This window comes from Pelodiscus sinensis, chromosome 5 (genome assembly GCF_052426305.1).
Source record: "Pelodiscus sinensis isolate ZL-2025 chromosome 5, ASM5242630v1, whole genome shotgun sequence".
In the NCBI taxonomy this organism is placed as follows: domain Eukaryota; kingdom Metazoa; phylum Chordata; order Testudines; family Trionychidae; genus Pelodiscus; species Pelodiscus sinensis.
Window position 1 is genome coordinate 82,569,822 of NC_143056.1, and position 20,597 is coordinate 82,590,418.

Consider the following 20,597-nt stretch of genomic DNA (forward strand, 5'->3'; position numbering starts at 1 on the left):
GCCTTTGGGTGTAAAAGGATGAGATTGAACTGTCTCAGGGCTTTCTTTCTGATCCAACAAGTGGATAGGACCTTCCATCTGCAGGGTCTCCTTTGTGGAAGGTTTAGAAAGACTTTGGCCTACTAGGGTCTCATACGACTGGTGGGTGACTTCTGGTATGGTTTGTGTGTGTTTAAATCAGTTTGTTGTTTTATTATGTTTTCCCTGTGTAAGAATGAATGGGCTTGCTTAGAAGGAGCTGAGTAGTGGGCTGTAGCTGCTAATAGTGCCTTGCTCACTGCCTTGAGAACAGAGCAACACGCAGACACTGGCCATTACACAAACTGGCTTGCTGGAGATATCAGCATGTACGGCAGGGAGCTGTGCAGTCTTGAAACTTCCCCATCAGAAAGGAGTGGGACAAGGTCCTGCCCAGAGACACATGCTGGCTGGAGATCAGAGTGGGCACTCCTGAAGTGGACCATGGAGAGGTGTTGGGGGAAGACTAGCACAGAAGATTCTCTCTGTCCCTAGCTGCTAAGCAATGTTGTAGCTAAGAGGCAACCAGTGCTCCTGGTTGGCAAAGTGCTGGTGACTTGCCCTCAGGTTTGTGCCTCGTCACGCGGATGAACTAGAGCTGGAGGTGGACGACCCTCTGCTGGTGGAGGTGCAGGCAGAAGATTATTGGTATGAGGCCTACAACATGAGAACAGGCGACCGGGGCATCTTCCCGGCTTACTATGCCATCGAGGTCACCAAGGATCCTGACCATGTCACAGGTACTGGACCCCTCACTGCAGTTCAGATGTTGCCTCTGAAGCCTGGTCTGTAGCACTCCCCTTGCTAGTCCAGCCGCAGACCCCTCCTGACCAGACTGTGCCAGTCTTGCTGGAGCGCAGAGAGCAGTACATTGTGCAAACTGCAGCAAAGAAGCCAATAGAGAGCTGTGTAGCTCGGTGGCCTAGTCCCTCTGCCTGCATGGAACTTTAGGAAGGTGCATCCTTGGGATGGTGTGTGTGTGCGTTTGGGGAGGTCGCAGTTGTGTGGACACATACTGATATCATGGCAGGGGGTGCATGTGTGCAGAGGCCTGCACTGATGCTCTGGGTGGGAGGGGTGAGTAAGCACTAATATGGGGGAGGGAACTGCACATTCTCATCTGTCTGGGGCTTTAACTTCCAGCTCTGACCAAGAATGGTGACTGGATGGATCAGTTCCGGGTGAAGTTCCTTGGCTCAGTCCAGGTCCCGTATCACAAAGGCAATGACGTGCTGTGTGCGGCTATGCAGAAGGTACAGCAGCCCTCAAGTCCTGGCCTCCCTGGGGGGCAAAGAACCTACATTCCTACCTGCAGAGCAAAGAGCTTTCTGGGAAGATCTGGGAGCAAGGAAATCATTTCCCTGGGAATGGGAGGGAGCCAAGACCTCATTGGGGGGAACGAGGGTGGTAGGTTCTCATGTGTTTTGTGAGTGACATGGTCTGTCCTTTTGTCTCCTCCCAGATCGCCACCACTCGCCGCCTCACTGTGCACTTTAACCCACCCTCCAGCTGCATCCTGGAGATCAATGTAAGAGGTGTCAAGATTGCTGTGAAATCTGATGACTCCAAGGAGCAAAAGGTAACAGACCCCCGTCCCCTGAGCTCTGCTCACTTACATCTCAGGGCTATTCCTGCTCCACCTGTTCATATTCCTAGTGCCCAGCATATCACCCTGCAATCACAGCTCCAAATTAGCTCATGCTCACTACAGTAAGAACACTATTCATAGATGCAGTGAGAGATCTGTGATTTGCACCTCTACCTGATTGGTTGATCCTGATCTCTGGTTCTGGAATCTATACAAGAGGATGTACCCCACCCAAGCACAGTGGGATCTACCTTCCCACGGCCACCCAAAGACTCCTAGCACCAAGACCCACCCTTGCAGCCCCTAAGGGCAGCAGGATCCTCCTGTCCACCAAGCCCTAACACTGACGTCCACCCTCCCAGCCGAAGGGTGCACTACTTCACTGCAGTGTTAGTGAGTAGAGCTGATTTGATAATCTGTGAGCTGTGTCTAAACCCTGCTGCTGCTATTTTGAGTGCTGCTCTTGTATTGCAGCAGCAAAGCTCTTTAGATGGACATTGGAGGCTTCCCATTTGCGTTTTGCATAAGTAACCTGTGCAGAGCCTGCAAGAGGCAGGTGCAAAGCTACAAGAGGCCTGTAGGCAAAGCCAGTTGGAAACCTTCCCAAATGGTAAAGCAGTTTCCCTGCCGGAGTAATTCAAGGGTGCTGAGCAATAAGGACTGGGATTTTTACATAGGCTGTATTTGAGTCACATGTCAACTTGATTATTTTAAAAACTTTTATTTAGGAACCCTTTAAACAGTTAGGCCTGAGATGAGACCTATTCAAGGACCAGGAACCCTATAAGCTAGGTGCTGTTTAGAGAGAACAAAAAGATGGTCTCTGCTCCAAAGAGCTTCCAGGCTAAGCATGAAACCAGAGATGGACATAGGGGAATACAAGGAAATAATGAGATGAGTTTGGTCATCATGGTAGGCAGTGGTGTCAACCTGCCAGTAGATGTCACAAGTGAGGAGTTTTAAGGTAGACAATGACTTGTGTTAGCATTCTGGGTGTTCATGGGGAGCCCCTCCCAATCAGATGGGGCAGCATGGGCGAAAGTGCAAAGATGTTTATTTGAACATGTAACCTGTGGGCGATGCAGCATTCTGAATGGAGGCGCGTAGGGCAAGGCTGCACCAGCATGAGAGTCTAGAGGAGAGTTTAAGCTGTGGGGATGGATGGGAAAGACCCTTGCTTAGAGATGTTAAGTTATATATATACACAGTGCTTTTTTTTGTTTAAAAAAAAAAAAAGGTGCCGGTACTCCAGGGGAAAAGTTGTTGAGCTCTGACTGGAGGTGCCGATACTGCGTAGCGGGCAGTACCGTCACAAAAAAAGCACTGTACATACATATAACAGCTTTTGTGCTCCCTCACTGGGGTCTGTAAAGGTCTTTTCAGCAAGGGAAAAAACTGACTATCCAGGGCAACCAGTGACACTGACTCTAAAAGTACTTTCAAAAGGAACACAAAGGTACTGAGCTCTGTGTAGCTTGAAATCATCTCTCTCATCAGAAATTGGTCCAGTAAAAGATATTACCTCACCCACCTTCCTTGTCTCTCAAAGAAAACACACCCACACCCACAAGAAAATGCTGTGCCCGCTGTGACTGCTAATCGCTGTCAGAGATGGGATCCAGGGGCTTAACCTGCCACAGGGGTAGCTATAGTCCTCCCAATAAGAGATGGGATTTCACAAGTAGACAGAGCCCCTTGAGAGGTCATGTGAGGGAGAGGTTCAAGCTACCAGCTAGTGCCATGCATAGTGTCTGCAAATGCTGTGCAAGCTTCCCCAGCTCTAACAAGGCACCTCACTCACAACACCCCCTGAAATTCCAGCCCCAGGCCTTCTCCGCAGCCCTGCTCATGCACCTCAGTTCTGATAATTATCCCTGTCCTGGACTCTCCCTCCCCTCCCTCACAGCCCTGGCCACGCCTCCCTGATCCTGACATACAGCCCCCTTGAAGTATTACGGCCCAGACCTCCACAGAGCAGCCACCAGCTGTGTCAAACTGTATAGAGGTTTGTGATCGGCACAAATGGGGGGCCAAGCCAGGAGACACTGTCATGTGGGACCTAGTTCTGGTGAGAGATGGGCAGTATGTCCCCCTCCTGCGCCCCCTAAAGGCTACCCTGTATCACTCTAGCACAGTGATCCCCAACCTTTAGAGGCGCCCGGGGGCGGGACCACTCACGTGCCGGGCACGCCAGAGGCGGAGATGCCCTGCACCCGGCGCCGGCATGTGTCCCAGGGCTGGGGCCGCCCAAGCGCCTTGTGCCGTGGGCCCGAGCCGCGCGCCTGGGGCCGGCATCGGCACTGCGCGCCCGCATGTGCCCCGGGGTTGGAGCCGCCCGAGCGCCGCGCACCAGGCGCTGGTGCGTGTCGCACGCCTGGGGCCGGCGCCTCCATTGCACCGCGCGCCGGGGGCGGGGCCGGCCCAGGTTGTTGGCGGGCGCACACAAATGCCCCGACGGGCGCCATGGCGCCCGTGGGCACCGCGTTGGGGACCACTGCTCTAGCAGCACAGGCTTGAGTCTGACAGCTCTTTTCTCTGCCCCACAGGGAAATAAATGTAGTCACTTTTTCCAGCTCAAGAACATTTCCTTCTGTGGGTACCATCCAAAGAACAACAAGTGAGTGCTGCAGGGGTCAAGGGCCTCCACAATCCTGACCTTGGGGCCCCATTCCTTCTCAGCCTGCTACTTATAGACTGCTGTGTTTCCTGGCAGCTAGCGGGAGGTGGGCTTTCCAGCTATCGTCACTTTCCCCTTCTTCCCTGTGGGTTTCCCTTCCTTGTAAATGCTACCCACTTTCCCAGCAGTTTCAGGCAGGGACCAGCCCTGGGAGTGTGATGCTGTCCCAGGATGCTGGGAGGAAAGGTATTTGTCGTGTGTCCAAAGGTGGGGTGAGGGAGGGGCAGTGTGCGATTATCGGACCAAAGCTAAGTCACTGGACAGTGGAAGGGTTTTTCCCGTTGGGAAATTTCCTCTTTTCCCCATTTCACCCTGCCCAGTGCTGGGTATTTACATAATCTCTGGCAGTGATTCTTTGGGAATGGTTTTCGTGGGGCTTCCCAGCCCAATTTTGTTCCCCGGGCACCAGAATTAGAGTGGCTGGATCCCAGTTTCCGTGCCCTTCCTACTCTTCCCCACTTCCCCAAATGTAAGTCGGGCCTTGCTGTGAATGTTTCCTGGATCCTGGGCTGTTGCTCTAATGGGGCATGCAGCTTGGTTGGAAAGCAAACCCCTGCTTTTCCAGCACAGCCCTGTGCATTGTCTCTGCTCCAACCTCACCTGCTCTCTCCTCTCCCAGATATTTTGGGTTTATCACCAAGCACCCAGCTGACCACAGATTCGCCTGTCATGTCTTCGTCTCAGAGGAGTCCACCAAGCCACTTGCAGAGTCTGTAGGGTGAGTCCAGAGGGCAGTTGGAGGAAGGGGAAAATGTCTTTTCCAGGGCAGCAGTTGGCAGTCGCTGCTCCAGGCTCCATTTCCTGCTGTGGCTATGAGACTAGGCTAAGCTGTGCCCTGGGGTGCTTCTGCCTTGGTTTGAATTGTGGTGCCCTTGCCTACTATGGACCATGGGCTACAGACTGGAGCTGCCTAGCTGAGCAGGGGTGGGGTGCTCTGGGTTGGGCAGCAGGAGAGAGTACTTAAACGAGGTTACTTAAACTCCCAAGTATTTTCCAGGGCAGTTTGGTGCTGCACAGAGAAAATATGGGGACTGACATCTAGGGTCAGGGGCCAGTTAGAACAAGCCCACTGTGCAGTAGCTTTGGGACTTGGACATTGGACCAAAGGCCAACAACTGATTTCACAGGAGGCCCCAACCAGCTGAGGCATTGTATGGTGATAACTGTTGCCTTGGGCTGGATTGGTGCCTAGAGGTGAAAGGCTCTGGATCCAATTCCCCACCCCCCTGTGCCACCCCGGAGTGGAGCAATTGTGCAGGCTGGTTTGGAAATGCTGCTCTTTGCCACTGTGTGTCACTGAGCGCACACAGGTACTCTCAGTAGTGACACCACGTGGCTGACCTGAGTCGTCCTAGCTATTCAGTGGTGAGATCTATGGCTCTGCGTCCCTGCCATTTCCCTACTGCTGTGCAATGCCCAGTGAATGGTTCAGGGCTGGAGTTGGCCTCTGTGTCTCCATTCACAAACTACTGCTCCTCCCTCCAAAAGATGGAGGGTTTTCAGGACTTCGAAGGGCTAAGACCTTTGTCCTCCTATTGCCCAAGAGCCCCCTAACATCCTAGGAGTGCACAGGAAGATGGGCTGCTTCAGTAACCCTCCATGACAGGAACGGGGGCCAGCAAAAAGCCTGTGCTAGGTTCAAGAGAACAGCATTGAAACAAGCCGCAGGGATGCTTGGGGACAGGGTGTGCAAACTGCATTGCATGGCGAAGGAGACTGAGGGATTGGCCCCAAAAGGAAAGGCAGAGACCATCACTGGGGACATTCCAGGGGGCTGACAGAGCCTTGGAGAGAGACAGCAGGGGCCAACCCTGCCCTGGGCCCCAGGGGATAGACTAATGGGGTCTTTCCAGCTCCAGTCTGTAGAACTCTGAAAATAAACCCCTGAATTCTGATGGGAGCTGGAGAGCTGTTCAGAATCCCTGACCAAAGGGGGAGTGTACATGCAAGGCACAGGCAGCTTGTGTGAGGGAGCCACCCGTGCCATGCCTCAGCCTGCTCTCTGCTGTCTGTTGCAGGAGGGCTTTCCAGCAGTTCTACAAGGAGTATGTGGAGTACACATGCCCCACAGAGGACATCTACCTGGAGTAGGGGCCGGGCCAGGCACCCTTCTGTACAGACAGGACCAGCGAACTTGCCCATTCCCCATCATGCATGGACAAGCTGCTTTGACACTGGAGGAGGAACGGAGCAGGGGATGGCTTCCTTAGTGCATGGAGCACTGCCTCTTTTCAGGACTCCCCTTCCTCGGGCCGGGGGTTGGGGGGGATGGGAGGGGGCGGGCCGAAAATGGGGTTTATTGTAAAATTCTCCTTTAGTTTACTATATTGAAGAAGCACCAGTGCCACAGGCAGGGCTGTGGCGGCACAGCATGGGGCATGGCTGTAGGCTCTGAAGGGGGAAGCGGCAGCTGGGGGCAAGAGTGCAGTGCTGGCACTGGAGCTGGCCAGGGAGAGAGCAGCCTGTCACTGTGTAAGTCAGGGCTGGCCTGGTGTCCTGAGAGAATGCTCATCACCTTCCCGCCTGAGCGCTGGAGTGAGGACTCCTCCCAGCTCCTGGCCTGGCTTCCAGCCCTAGCCAGCTTTCTCCAGCTCCCTTTCTTGGCCCCTCAGGTTGATGTTTAACTCTCGGGCAGCATTGGACTAACAATGTGAAGCCACATCAGCTGCTGAGAACAGGAGCTGATAGGAACAGGCCAGCCCAAGCCCTGTCTGAAGGGGATAGTGGGTAGTTCTGCGTCTCCCCTCCCCTGTGGGACAGGGGCCGTGGGCTGGGCACGGCAGAGAGGGGCATTTGCTAAAAGCCTTGGAATCATTTGAGAGGTACCACATGGAAGAGGCACTCACCCCTGATCTCTCCCCAAGAGGGAAAAGCAGCCTGGTTTGTAGCCTCCCTGCCATTACCACCTCAGCATCCTGAGAGAAGCCTGCTTTCCAGGGGTGAATATTAGCCTGGGCTGAGACTATGGGGCCCCATTGCTTCTCCCTGTTGAGGAGTTTGAGGAGGAGGAGCTGGGAACAGATGCGTCAGTGGACACCCACCCCCATCCTGTAAGGGTGGAGGAGCTCTTCTGGGCCTCCCACCCTTCAGTCTCCAGATGGGGGGAATCCTTTGCTCCTCCCTCCACCAGCTGGGGGTGCCAGGGGCTGGGGACTACTTGCATACTGGGGTACAAGTTTGGGAGCTGCGGAGAGGCAGTGACTCTGGCCTGCCCAGAGTGGGATGAGCACAACATGAATTCTTTCCCAGTCACCAGAATGGCACTGGCCCCATCAAGGGGGAGAGGCATCAGAACCTGAGACAGCAGTGGGAGCAGCTAGGGGCTCCGGCCTGCGGTGAGCTGTGCTAATATATAAGGGATGACACTTCTCCGCTCTAGTCGGTCTCGGCCTGCTGGATCTGCTGTGGTGGCAGCAACTATTAAACAAAGTTTCATGGAGCCGCTCAAAGTGTCTCTTTATGTCAACCAGAGTTCTGGGTAAGGCCAGTAGCTCTTCTCTGTCACAGCCTTGCTAAATGGGCTTCCCATCCACACCCCATTTTCTCATTTCCAGGGGCCTCCTCCTCTCAGAGAGATGGCACCCCCCAGCTCCCCAAGCCTGAGAGACTGATGATCAGGGGAGAGCATTTTACCTGGAAGCTGTCTATAAATGACTGGTCTCAGTTCTCTGTGCCTGGGATCCCCACACTTACACTCAGGTGGCACCAGGCAACCTTTATTCGAGGCTACATCTTCAGCTACCTCCTCTCCAGCAGCTGAAGAAACATCCGGGGGAAAGAGGCAAAGTGTGGCACAGGGGCAAACCTCTGCCTTCAGCACCCTCTTCCCCCACACACAGTTACACAGCCCCTTCCGCCTGCCTTGCTGTACAGGGCATCTTTATAAAACAGTTGGTGCACAAGGGCGGAGCTGGCAGTCCTAGCCCTTGGGCTCCTAGCGCCTCCACTGCAGGGAGTCCACTGGTCACTCACAGGACATTATCATCATAATACTCTGCCATGTCTGGCTCATCTCGCTTGCTCTTGTGTGCTTGGTGCAGGCCTGCTGGCTGCTTGTGGGGGGCTCGAGTCTGGAACTGGGGATGCTTCGGTTTAATGCCATAATCTACAGAAGGACAGAGCTGGTGAGGGAGAGGGGAAGACAGGCAAGGCCCAAAACAGCTTCTGTTGGGGGGAAACTACCTGCAGATACTAGTGATCCAAGTCTGGGTCCAGCACTCACATGTGCACCCCCTCTCCCCTAGGAAGAGTAAGCCTGGCAGTAGCAGCACCCTAGTCATAGCTACTCCTAGTACAGCACAGCCATTACCCTCTAGTAGCAGCCGCTTCTGTGCCATGCACAAGAATAGCCAGCAACAGCAAGTACCTGTTATGTGTCCATGCACCAGGAGGTAAAATCACTGCCAATGAGGCGCAGCTGGCACTGGCTGGCTTCTCAGAGGCTTGCCCCACAGCCTGGCCAACTGAACTGCAGGGGGCAGGAGGGCTAGCTGCAGTTTGGACTGGTGGCCAGTGGTCGGTACGGCAACAGGCTGCTGGGTGAGCCACAGCTGCCAGTGATTGCAGATCCTGCTAGCTCCGCGAGGCTGCAGCTCACCTGGATGGGCCTTTGAAAACAGTAACTCCTACCATGCAGGGCTTGCAGTGGCATTGGGCCGGCTTGCCTCTACTGAAATTTGCTCCTATGCTCTAGTGCTGGGGTAGAGAATGATCCTGCCTTGGCTGCTGGGGAAGGTGCACTGAGCCTGACAAGGCTTTGAAGCGGACCCCTCACACAGCAAACCAGGCTCATCCAGCTCACTGTGGGGTGAGGGCTGGGAAGCCTGTCGGTGCCCCTGCAAGCAGGAGCCCTGCACAGAGCAAGTCTCAAGAGTCAGGCTTATACCCCTGAGAGGAACCCCCCCCCCCATAGACCTGTGACTGGGGAACAGAGTAACACCCTCACCCCCACCCAGCACAGTGAGCCTTCCTCTCACATGCCCTGGCAGTGGGCACTTGGTTTGCTGGCACAGGAGGCAGTGCACCTGCTGAGTGCATGGAGGAGGCTGAAGAGGAACTGGCCATGGCCCTATGACAGCATGTTAGAGCAGAGTAAGTTGGTACCATCCACCAGGCCAAAGTGCTGCTGTGGGAGCTCCAGGGGAACAGCAAAATCCTCAGGGACTGTGTCGCTGAGCCTGCAATAGAAATGCAGGGTCAGGGGAGCAGGCAGCTCCCAGGCTGAGACATCCCAGTGGCAGGGCAGGAACTGCTGGAGCATTTCTGTGCCTCTCTGGAACAGCGATTGCGCCAGCCTGAGTGCTGCAGAAGGGCAGGATGGAGAAGGTGAGTAATTGCACTTGGCTTAGGAGAGACTCGGGCAACTGTTAAAGCTGAAGGGTGGAGCAGCACCAAGGGCTTCAGGAAACCAGCTGATTGGGCCAGATTGCTAGCATTTGACAAGTGCCCTTAATGTGGGCAGGTGACTTGTGTGCTAGCTTCCCTCCCTACAGCAGGCTGCATTATACAGCTTGCAGCAGCTCAGTGACAGGTAGGCTGGGAAGGGAAAGGTGCCCCCTGGGATTGGGGGCAGGTGTATGATGGTTTAAGAGGCAGCAAATAGGCTGTGTGCACGCTGGTTCTTCTGCCTGGCCCAAACAGGGCAAAACACCTGCTCCAGTTCCCAGCTGGGGAGGGCCTGGGTTCAGCTCATCTTGTGCCCAAGTCACCTGCATGTATTCTAGGGCCAGTACCTGGAGGAAGAGGGAGTGGGCCCAAACACTGCAGGGCCTAGGTTACCTGTGGAGAAGTGGTACTGGAAGCACGGCCCCCAGCAGGAGTGGCAGTAGCAGGTGCAGCATCATGCAGCCTAGAGAGCTCAGCCCCGTTAGGTTGTGTTCTTGCTGAACTCAACCTCTTCTCCTTTTCTTTCATTGATGGAACATAATGACACCATGAATCCCTACTGTGACATCACAAAAAAGGGCCACCGCAGGCAGGGTCACTTGCACTGGCCAGCATTGCTGGCTGGATGTAGAGCGGCAGAGGCAAGCCTGGCACCACGTATCAAGGTGGGGACGATATAGGTATAAACTATGTAGGTGTCTAGACAAAAATACCCCGTTTGAATGTAATTGCGATGGTAGCATAGCCATCTACCCCTTTCAGCCACCTCAATGCATCTGCCACCAGGATTTGAGAGCTGCTCTGAACTGAGTGGGGTCCAGTACAGAGCCAGTCCCTTAAGCTAATTTTAAAAGGCTATTGCCTGCAGGAGCAGCTCTTAGAGGATTGCAGCTGGTCACATGCAGCCCAGGATCCAGGACACACAGCAATCCATTACCTCCACACCTGACCAAAGCCACCTCTTTGGCTCTCCTAGGGCTGGCAAACCAGCTGGAGGAATAGTGTGTCTAAGTAAGTGTGGGAGGCACGGCTGTACCGTTTGTCCTGTGTAGTCATCACTGGATCCTCATTTTTTTGATAGTTTACAATTGCCCTCCTTCTGTTGAACTCTCTACCTGTTTGCCTCAAAGCCTTTGGCTCTTCCTGCAATCCTCACCTCTTCCCTAAGGGTATGTCTACACTACAGGACAAAGCTGAATTAAGTTACACAAACTTCAGCTATGTTAACTGTGTCGCTGAAGTCGAAGTACCTTGACGTTTGGCGCTGTCCCCACTCCAGGAAATCAAAGGGGCTATGTCTAGACTGCAGGCTTCTTTCGAAAGAGCCTCTTTCGAAAGCATCTTTCGAAAGAGCCTCTTTCGAAAGCATCTTTCGAAAAAGCCTCTTTCGAAAGATCGCGTCTAGACTGCAGGCGGATCTTTCGAAAGAGAAATCCGCTTTTTCGAAAGAGAGCACCCAGCGAGTCTGGATGCTCTCTTTCGAAGACGGCCTCTTTACATTGAGGAACTTTCGAAAGAAGGCGTTCTTCCTCGTAAAGAGAGGTTTACCGCCATCGAAAGAAAAGCCGCGTTCTTTCGAAATAATTTCCAAAGAACGTGGCTTGAGTCTGGACGCAGGGGAAGTTCTTTCGAAAAAAGGCTACTTTTTTCGAAAGAACCCCTGAGTCTGGACACGGCCAGGGAGAATACTCTCCCTTAGACGTCTTACTCCTCGTGGAAGCAAGACTGACAGCATAGACTGGAGCACACCTCTCAGTTCAAATTAGCTGTCTTAACTAGACCCACTAATTCAAACCCTGGAAGATGGACAGCAGCAGCTTTGATCTTCCTCTGTACACGTATCCATAATCTGCAGCTTGGTAGCTTCCCTCTTGCCAGATATCTGCCTCTGCTGGGTGAAGTCCTCCTTTCGCTCCCTCCAAAAGGCGCCTCTGACTGAATGGAGCATACTCCCCAGCCCATAGGCCCATGCAGCTGCAGTCTCATTCATGCAGTACTTAAGATATATTGCATGAATGATACAAGCCAAACTGGCTGTCCTGTGCTAAACAGGAGCAACCCTGAGGCCCACATTCTCTCTTTCTGGTCGATCTGCTAGCCCTGCATGGATACAGCTGTTTCTGCTCCATTCCAGTCTCCATCCTAAACACTACAAACTGTGTGGCTATGTCTAGACTGGCATGATTTTCCGCAAATGCTTTTAACGGAAAAGTTTTCCGTTAAGAGCATTTGCAGAAAAGAATGTCTAGATTGGAGTTGGGAAATGAGAAACCCAGGCCAAGAACACACCTCACACTACAGGACCGGACGTTCTGTAGCTCTGCAAATGGGACTTTGCACCACCCCTACTTGGTGTTTCCATTTACCATTCTTCAGCCTGTAGAGAGACTAACCACCCCAGTCACATGAGCTACTCCAGGGCTCACAGAGACCTGAGGCGGGCCTTTAAGCTTTGCACTGTGCACATAGGTAAATGTTTGCTGAATTGATTTGCCTGCACTTCCAGCTTTGGCCAGCCCCCTCCGCTGGCAGCTGCTCAGCAAGGCCTGTTAGTACACATTAGCTGCTAGAAAAGCCATGTAAAAACTGTGGCATGCAATACCTGCAGGGGAGCTGCAGGAAATTAAACAGCCTGAGCCAATCACCAAAAATACCAACTGTGGGCAAGGCAGCAGCATGTGTGCATGATGCATGCTCCAGGGGAAAGAGCAGAAACAGGGACTGGCAGAGGTGGCCCTTGCTGCTAGAGCTATGGTGGAGGTCAGTTGGCCGGCAGTCAGAGATGCAGTGCCCCCAAATCTGCAGCTGAGGGAGGAGAGAATGTTCATGCCTTGCAAAGCTCTCTTGCCCCAGCACACAGCTGTGTTACTGGACTAGCAGCCGTGCATGAGCTAGTACGAGCAGGGGTGATCCAGGGTGAGGAGAACAGGGAAGGGAGTTGCAACCCAGGACAGAAAACTCAGACTTGGGGAGAAACCTTTGGAGGACAAAGGGTCTTAGGGCTTCCTCTTCAGCACAGCCAGCTTCCTTAGCAGGAAGAGGCCTCCTGTAGTTTGGACAAGGAGGAAGAGGTACAGTGCAGGGCAAATCCCAGCGCTTAGAGGCAAAGCAGACAGCTAGTCCCCAATGCACTGGTGCCACTGCCAGCCTTTATTACTGCGTAGCCATACAAAACCCAAGTGCTTATAAAAAAGGGCCTGGACCAGCACTGAAGCCGCGGTATAATACATGTCAGGGTGGCAAGGTCTCTGACCCCCACAGTGTCCATTGTTCACAGCTAGCTAAGTAAAAAAGTTATAACCTCCGCCTCCAGAGAATGGGAGTCTCTTATCAATGGTTTAACTGAAAATAGATACGACAGAAACATCCCTCCGGCCAGTTCGCCCTCCACAGAGACATCCCGTTGCCACTCTGAGCCAGCACCTGTCACAGCAGCAAAGGGCCACTTCCCCATCAGCCCCAGTTATAGAAATAGATTTTCTGCCAAGCTGGCAGGTAATTCATCATTGGTCCTGAAATGAGAGAACAGAGGAACCAGGTGAGCCAGAGTGGGGAACAACAGCTGTCCACTTGAGCATTAATTTCCCACACGCACTTCTACTGATGCCTGTCAATCCCAGCCCACAGCCGCCCATTATGCCATTCCCAGCTCTTCCCCAAGGAAAATCTCCAACTGAGCCGTGGTAAGTGGTGGTTTCAATGTACCCACCAGGAGCAGAGCAGGACAAAACTCACATGACCCATAACAGGCCTTAAAATTTGGACAACAGAGGCAACAAATGAGGCCCGGACACCTCCGCAATTGAGTTTTCTCTCTGCCCCAGGGCTGCTTCTACCCACAGCAAGAAACCTGTGGGAGAGGAGGGCCCCAACCCCAGCAAGTAACCCAACTCAGCACTGAAGATCAGCTGCAAAGACAGTCCCTAACTAAACTCATGTAGCCAAGGCTGTGTTTCAGCAAAGAGTGGGAGAAGAGAACTTGTGCAGTGCCCAGGAAGAGGTGCTACAGAAATGTATGACTGTTTCCATTCTTTAATTTATGGTCCATACAAAACTACTATGGATTAAATGTCCTGGTAGCAGTTTGGAGAGGGTCACCATGCTGGGCTGGGTTTTGCACAGCTCTGTGCTTATGAGGTGGGTGAAGATGGACAGAGAGGCATTAACAGAGCAGGACCCACACAGCAGAGTGCACTGGAGGTCTGGACTGAGGTGCTCTGGCAAAGCTGTGCAGGGAACCCAGGACTGAAATGCAGCCAGCTCTAGCTGCAGGGGGGATTTGAACCATTACAATCATGCAGCTTAAGTCCCTAAAATATTTAACTCCTTACTGTCTGGATTTAAACCAGCACAGGAGTGTTAATGGTAGGTGTTCTGGTGGCAAATATCCCAGGGGCTTTTTTTCACCCCACCCTCAGCTCCAGCCCCTTCGAGTGGAAATGCAGCCACTACCGCTACCTACTTACGTGTGATTAATCCAAGCCCTGGTACGTAATCAGCCAGCAGGCGGAGGAGGAAGAGGATCTGGCCCCTGGGAGAACAGAAAGAGTGTGGATGAGTCCAGTGCAATGACCTCACATCCCAGTCTGCCAAATTGAGAGGACTCTTCCTCCAGCAATGGAAACTGGATTTCTCTCAGCTCCGCTGCTTTGCGGCTCCTAAATATCCTGCAGCCTCACACTGCCAGATCCCCACAACTGCCCATGTCAGGATTTTAATGCAAACTACAGAGATGCAGGTGAAGTAGGTCAGAGTGAAAGACTTTTGAGATCTTCAATAGTTTGAGCCCACTCTGGCATCCTAGCTAGTATTACCCTAGAGAGAGGCACCAAAGCCCCTTAGTATAACTGTGTTCAAAAAATAATGGGGTAAATTCCTGGAGAATAGGTCCATCCAATGGCTATTAGCCATGATGGGCAGGGACACCACCCCCTGCTGTGTGTCCTCCTAACCTCTCATTACCAGCAGGGACTGGACAAAGGGTGTGGATCACTTAAAATCACTCGTCTGTTCTTTCCCTTGAAGTACCTGGCACTTCTGGAAGATTGGATATTGGGCTAGGTGGACTGGTGGTCTGATGCAGTATGGCCACTTATGTTCTTAAAACACCTTGTTCATCAAAAAGCTTGTTGGGGGACTAGTTCCTTAAAGAGGATACATTCAGAAAACAGCCAGCAGGGCACCTTACTCTGAGTATCGGTCATAAAAAGGAGATCTCAGCAGGTAGTACAGCAGCAGGATGGTTCGGCGTCTCAGCTCCAAGCGCTCGTGCTTATTCAGATCTTTCATATCACTCAGTAAACTCAAGCTGGAAAGACATGGACAGGGAGTTAACTCAGAGATCTACAGCCAGGGCAGCATTGAGTCCTCACTGCTCTCAGCAGGCTTCCCTGCTCCTCTTCAGAGGAAAGGACGGACACACACCCAGCAGAGGATTGTGCAGAGCAAAGGTGCTGCAGGGCAGGAGCCTGAGAATCTAGGCATAGATTTCTTGCTACCACAAATGACTGTTCTCACCTGTAGCTGCACCTGCACGCCCACCCCCTTGCTTCTGCCTGCAGCACTTATGCAGCAGGGAACAGCAGGGCACTAGTGGGATCAAATGGGGAAAATGGAGACAAACAGGCCTGCGAGTTCATCCCCAAAACATCCAAATGGAACCCAAGTGCTGAAGCTCCAGGTGGCTTCCCTCCAACTGACCTTGTGATGTCCAAGATTCCGGAGAGGAGCCAGGGCTTCCATGATTTCTGGCCCCACACACCTAAACTCAACACTGGGAACAAAGGGTCAAGGAATGGAGAGAACAGACATGGTTGGTTGCAGCTGCGTGGGCTAAAAGGATCCTGCAGGCAACCCTCCACGACCCACCAGGCAACAGCTGCTGAACTCTCACAGGTCAGTGCTTAAGGCCCCATGAAAGAGGCTGGCATGACCCAGTCTTCTAGCCCAAATGGCTGAGCACATACAAGGACCCTGGCTAGAGCCCCTCCTGTGCCTGATTCATTCATGACCAGCTGCATGGAAGGGTGAGCACTGATGCTGTGATGCACTGGTTGGGTACAAGGCACACAGGCACTAATTAAAGTCAAATTAGGATACAGTGGAACAGAGGCCGGGTGATGTAGATAGATTCTGCAATGATTTCCTGAAGCCCCAGAGGGGTGGGAGCCTGGTTCATCTCCTCTGCTCTTCGGTTCTGTTTTCCCTCCCTCTGTTGGGGAGAACCCCAGTGTCTGGATTCCAAGGCTGGGGCTGAAACAGAGTTGCAGACAAGGTTTCTAATGCAAACTGTGCCTTTCCCAAGTCTCCAACACACCAATGCTGGCCTTTCAGTGACACCCAGGGGAAGGGTTGGAATGGGAGAACTCTGAGGCTGTGGCTCTGGCTTTCCCCTAGTAAGGAGAAGGTGACAGCTACAGCCAGCACAGAGGGAGCTCCAGTTGCAGACAAAGGCTGCTCCAGATGACCGGAGAAGCACCTGCCAGTGACATACCTGGGCCCGGAGCAGCCCCCTGCCCAAGACTGGTGGGGAGCTGCTCCATCCTCATCTGTTAACCAGAACCAATAAGTATTGCTCATTAAGGGTGAGGCTTACCAGTTAACCATCCACATCTCTAGATGGGAACAGCACCCTCTTGGGTACGTCAGCTAGATCCCGTTGGTTACACTCCAAGAGGAATCTATACCCTGGCCACAGACCCAAGGCAATACCAGCAAGTGCAGGGGTCAATGCCAGGGCACAAGCTGATCGGGGGAAGTACTTACTGCTTTCGAGGGACCTCATAACACGGCTGGAGCGCCTCCCGACATATGTCTGTTCCTTCCCTGCTAACCTGCCCTCCCTGTCTGCCAAGAGAGAGGCACCACAGTGAGATCAGGGCTGCAATTTCCTTGTAGCTCTTTGTGAACCATGCTCTGAGGTGTACCAGGACAAAGTTCTCACTGCAGGCCCATCTCCTCCATCTAGATTACTAACTACATAAGACCAGCGAACCTGAGTCTTTTCAGTCTGACACCTTCATGTTTCAGCTGTTAAGTCTGGCTTCGATGAAACTGCTAACACTAAGCAATGCCAAGTAAAGTGCAGGAAAGCACAGGGCCACATATGCAGCCTGCTACTCCAGTCATGGGTTCCCTACCCCCCAGCTCTGCTAATGCAACTCTAGCCAGACTTTCAGTCCTCTTTGCTATTCAAGGCTTAGGCCTATTATAGGGCTGGTAATCTAAGAGAGCAGTGCTGCTAAGTTAACCAAACAGTGCGTAGATGCATGCTGGGGAGAAGACTGGTACTGAAGAGGCTTGCCTTACGGAATTCTTACAGCTTCCCTGCTGCCCACACCTCTTGGCTAATGGGGATTTTCAACAAGGGCTAATGGAACGAGACACTCACTCCACTCTGCTCCCCAAAAATGTCTGAACTTACCAATGTCTGGTAAGTAGCAAGACTGTGAGGCAATCCCAGTATAATGGACTCACCTTCTGGCTGGAGCTGCTGCTGCTCCCTGTCCAGTGGTATGATGGGAGGAGATGTCTGGATGCCAGTTTTGTACCACAGCAGGAGCAAGAGGCGCAGGATGGCTCTATGGGATACAGACGAGCCAGGAGCTGTAAGCATCAGGCACACACTACAGAAACCCAGCTTCATGGTGAGGCAGCAGCCATAGGGGATGGGGAACACACAATCTCTGTTTTGCACTGAGTGAATGGGGCCACATGGCAACAGGAATAAACACACCTCATCACTGGCTCTACCTTCTTCACCCTGCCGTACCACAGCCAGGAGTCCCACAAAAGTGAGTACTCGCAGCAGCAAGAAATCTAATGTCCTTTGCACCCCCAAATGTGCCTAGCCTGATGGAACATGCCTGCACCACCTTCTTCCATGAGCTCAAATCTGACGGATGCTCAGTAGATAACATCTCACTTGTGAGTCTGTGTCAATGAGCCCTCTATGCCGCCCCTACTGCACACACCTACCATCTACCTGGAGCACTCACTTAGCCAGCTGGATGAGGATGATGATGGTCCATCGGCCCATCTCACCCCACACCTTGGCAGCTCCCATTTCCGCAAAGACTTCTACACACTCGAGCACACTCAGCCAGGTCAGCAACTTCTGCTGGGGTAGTGACTGCAAAACACAAAGTGGGGGGGGGGGGGAAGAGTGAGAGGCAGCAGGTTTCTGGGCATGTGTCGTGGGGTGCAAGTCCAGCCCAGTTCTACTTTCAGGGTGAACCAAGGAGGAATATGTTGAGGACTCCTGGGAGTAAATGGCAGATTTACTTTCAGGCACTATGTAGCCCAGAGATGAGGAGGACTGGCTGAGATCACTCTCATTTCACATTTGGCCTTCAGCAGCGAAAAGCCAGTTAGGCCCACCGAGTTCACCATTCTTGTTCTCTATACAGCTGTGATCCTGACTACAAACTTGCATCCTCCAACTAGCACAGGGCCTGACACATCCAAGCCCAGAGAATAGGCAGGTTGGCAGAGCAGAGGACTTTCTAATGGAACCCTACCAGTGATTGCTGAAGGCTAATTTGAGGTATGCAGAGATTCTTTCAATCTCTTACATGTCAGAGTTGAGATGTTTTGTTTGTTTTACTGTATGTAGACTGGCATAAAGGCGGACACAAGGGGCCTGATTCTGTGTTACACCACACAGGAGATGCAGCCAAGAAACGGGAAAGGCCAAGAAGGCTTTATGTCTCTTTTGTGCATCCCAGATTCTAGGTTTCTCAGTGGCTCCTGTGGTCCAGACCATAACTCAGAGGCTGTTCTAATTTATGGCAACCTTACATGAGCTGCCTAGGGACTTCTCCACACCCAGAATTGCCAAAGTGCAGAGTGCTCTGGTCACTCCCCCATGCTAAGGGCTACATGCAAGACAGTCAGAGGACTGCTCCAGCCCCTTTATGCCACCACAGTGAAGTAGTATAAAGGTGCTGTCGCAAGGCCTGGAATCTGGCCCAGTCACTTTGAAAGAAATATTTCTGGAAACACAGCCTCTGTAGATGAGCATAGGAAATGTATGTGCCAACCCCTCCCCTTATACACAAGAGGCTTACCACAGGCAGGGTCTTCTGTAGCTCCTTTCGGAGAATCCAGTCATTTAACAGCACCAGGAGATTGGAGGCAGAGTACACTGGGAAAGGAGAAGATAATGATTCACATGGGAAAGAAATGCAGACAACTGACTGAACCCTTTCCCACACAGTCATCGGATATGGCTGAAGCCGAGAACGCAGGAAGAAAATCTTTCACGGAGGGGACTGAATGGGTGAGATGAAGAGATTCCTGATGGCTGACAGAGGCAATGCTACCAAGAGCAAAGTTAAGAGAATGATGAGTTTTGACCAAGGACCATGTTCCAGGAACATGACCCCAGTCAGCGTGGGAGACAGACTGAGCTTGCTGTGGGGCCGGGTCTCTGGCCAACTCCAAGTGAGTAATGTAGCCATTTTGTCTGGTTTCATTCAAACAACGGCTGGTACAAAGCCCCGGACCACAAGGCTTCTACAAGATAGTGAAAAGAGTGCTTATCTGCTGCTTGGTTCAAGAAGGCAAAGTTAACAAATTTAACAAAACTAATAGCCAAACAGCAGCGATTAGCATCAGATGAAATAGGGAGCTCCATGAGAGTCCAGACTAGCAGCTGGCAAACAATCAAACATTCCCATCACACCCAAGGGAATGCCTCATTTCACACTGCCCCAGCTGAAGTGACATTTGTAAGAACATTAGGGAGCAGCACATAGAACTCAGTGAGTAATCCTAGCTGTGCAGTAGCAGGACTCTGATTTCGGACCTGCATCTCTTTCCCTAGTGCAATGCTGCTCAGCCTGCCCTCCCCAAAGTCTGCACAACACAGTTGCAGATGGCACAATTCTGGTACCATATTTCAATACACCAGCATACGTACCAAGCTCAGAAAGTTCGTGGGAATCGGAAAAGCGACCTGGGAAATAAACAAAGGAAATAAACAAAGGGATGTTAGAGGAGGGTCTGTCTTGCTGTTGAAAAGCCACCATAATCACTGCTTCAGAGAGACACAGTTACTTTAATGAATGCTGGATAGGGAATTCTTAGCTTAATAAAAAAAAAGGTGTGAAGCATCCCTCATGGCTCCCAGAGGTTAATACTCTCAAGCCCTGAAAAAAAATCAGGTTACTCCCTCCCCTTCCCATTGCTCTCTCTCTCCTTCTGGCAAGGAGGCTTTATTATTTTCTCAAACCTTCCGATTTCTGTACAAGTCCAGCGGGGGAAGGTGGGTGTGTTTCAGGCTGATGACAGATGCCATTTCCTTTCTTACGGGCCAAAAGCGATATGCCAAAACACTGTAGCCAGGCATCCCGGGTTTTAGACTTGGCTACCCAGCCCAGCCCGAGCTGCACTTGGGGCACGGACCTTCCCGGACTTCTCCACCACACGCGCGCGCTCAGAGCTGGCAGCTGCCGCCCAGCAGGTGCGACGCGCCGAGGGACAAGCCCTTCTCCTCCGGGACTGAGCGGCTCGGGCGGGCTTGAGTGAGGCTGGTGGCGATGCGGTCCCCGCCCCGGTACCTGGCAGCAGGTAGGAGAGGCCCCGCACGGTGCCTTCCAGCTGCGCAGTGGCGGCCGGGTGCTGCCTGACGTACTCCTGGTATCGGTGACACAGGCGCCGTAGTCTCCCCACGGGCCCGGCGGCGGCCATGGCTCCGGGGCCGGGACTCGCCGCCGCCGCTTCCACCCTCTACCCCGCGCGCACTTCCGGGTAGGGAGCTATGGTGCGCCGGGTGTCCTGCGCAACGAGGCCACGCACCAAGGCTCCCGAATCGAGCACAGAGCAACAGAGCGAGGAGAATGAATCGAGCGCGGAGCGGCCGGCGGCAGGTGATTTAAAGGGCTGAGAGGGGGCGAGCGCGCGGGCCGGGAGGAGTCGGGGGGTAAC

At 52.9% G+C, this 20,597-nt stretch overlaps 3 protein-coding genes across 8 annotated transcripts in view; 1 reads left to right on the forward strand and 2 right to left on the reverse strand.

The window, feature by feature from the left end:
- The window catches only part of MAPK8IP1 (mitogen-activated protein kinase 8 interacting protein 1), a 53,381-nt gene extending 45,659 nt beyond the window's left edge, over positions 1–7,722 (forward strand). For all 4 annotated transcript variants that reach the window (XM_075927566.2, XM_006124502.5, XM_006124503.4 and 1 more), the window contains 6 exons: positions 586–758; positions 1,162–1,271; positions 1,481–1,597; positions 4,153–4,223; positions 4,903–5,001; positions 6,302–7,722. In XM_075927566.2, coding sequence (XP_075783681.2) covers positions 586–758; positions 1,162–1,271; positions 1,481–1,597; positions 4,153–4,223; positions 4,903–5,001; positions 6,302–6,374 — 643 coding nt within the window. In that variant the 3' untranslated portion in view covers positions 6,375–7,722. The remainder of the gene's footprint in view (positions 1–585; positions 759–1,161; positions 1,272–1,480; positions 1,598–4,152; positions 4,224–4,902; positions 5,002–6,301) is intronic.
- A 147-nt stretch (positions 7,723–7,869) lies between these two features.
- Positions 7,870–12,645, reverse strand: FREY1 (Frey regulator of sperm-oocyte fusion 1). Of its 2 annotated transcripts, XM_025185356.3 has the most exons (3): positions 10,062–12,645; positions 9,387–9,460; positions 7,870–8,388 (listed from the first exon to the last, which is right to left on the reverse strand). In XM_025185356.3, the coding sequence occupies exons 1-3, from the start codon at positions 10,124–10,126 to the stop codon at positions 8,252–8,254; spliced, it is 276 nt and encodes a 91-aa protein (XP_025041141.2). In that variant the 5' UTR covers positions 10,127–12,645; the 3' UTR covers positions 7,870–8,251. The 2 variants fall into 2 exon arrangements, with proteins under 2 accessions (XP_025041141.2, XP_089634684.1); XM_089778558.1 differs by having other exon boundaries at positions 9,387–12,645.
- A 152-nt stretch (positions 12,646–12,797) lies between these two features.
- Positions 12,798–20,452, reverse strand: PEX16 (peroxisomal biogenesis factor 16). Of its 2 annotated transcripts, XM_006124504.5 has the most exons (11): positions 20,231–20,450; positions 19,591–19,626; positions 18,737–18,813; positions 17,666–17,799; positions 17,145–17,248; positions 16,434–16,514; positions 15,768–15,920; positions 15,369–15,441; positions 14,857–14,976; positions 14,135–14,199; positions 12,798–13,180 (listed from the first exon to the last, which is right to left on the reverse strand). In XM_006124504.5, exons 1-11 carry the CDS (start codon positions 20,358–20,360, stop codon positions 13,122–13,124), a joined length of 1,032 nt encoding a protein of 343 aa, XP_006124566.1. In that variant the 5' UTR covers positions 20,361–20,450; the 3' UTR covers positions 12,798–13,121. The 2 variants fall into 2 exon arrangements, with proteins under 2 accessions (XP_006124566.1, XP_014429748.1); XM_014574262.4 differs by lacking the exon at positions 16,434–16,514 and having other exon boundaries at positions 20,231–20,452.
- Between the last annotated feature and the right edge of the window lie 145 nt (positions 20,453–20,597).

Excerpts from the sequence above, each read along its gene's own strand:
- FREY1 (XM_089778558.1), bottom strand. The coding sequence starts at position 9,543 with ATGCTCCAGCAGTTCCTGCCCTGCCACTGGGATGTCTCAGCCTGGGAG. Across the intron at positions 8,389-9,386 it reads GCACTTTGGCCTGGTGGATG|ATTATGGCATTAAACCGAAG; the intron begins GTACCAACTTAC and ends GTCCTTCTGTAG.
- PEX16 (XM_006124504.5), bottom strand. The coding sequence starts at position 20,360 with ATGGCCGCCGCCGGGCCCGTGGGGAGACTACGGCGCCTGTGTCACCGA. Across the intron at positions 15,921-16,433 it reads TATGAGGTCCCTCGAAAGCA|CCCCAGCCTTGGAATCCAGA; the intron begins GTAAGTACTTCC and ends ACTCTGTTTCAG. Across the intron at positions 13,181-14,134 it reads AGGGCTTGGATTAATCACAC|GACCAATGATGAATTACCTG; the intron begins GTAAGTAGGTAG and ends CTCTCATTTCAG.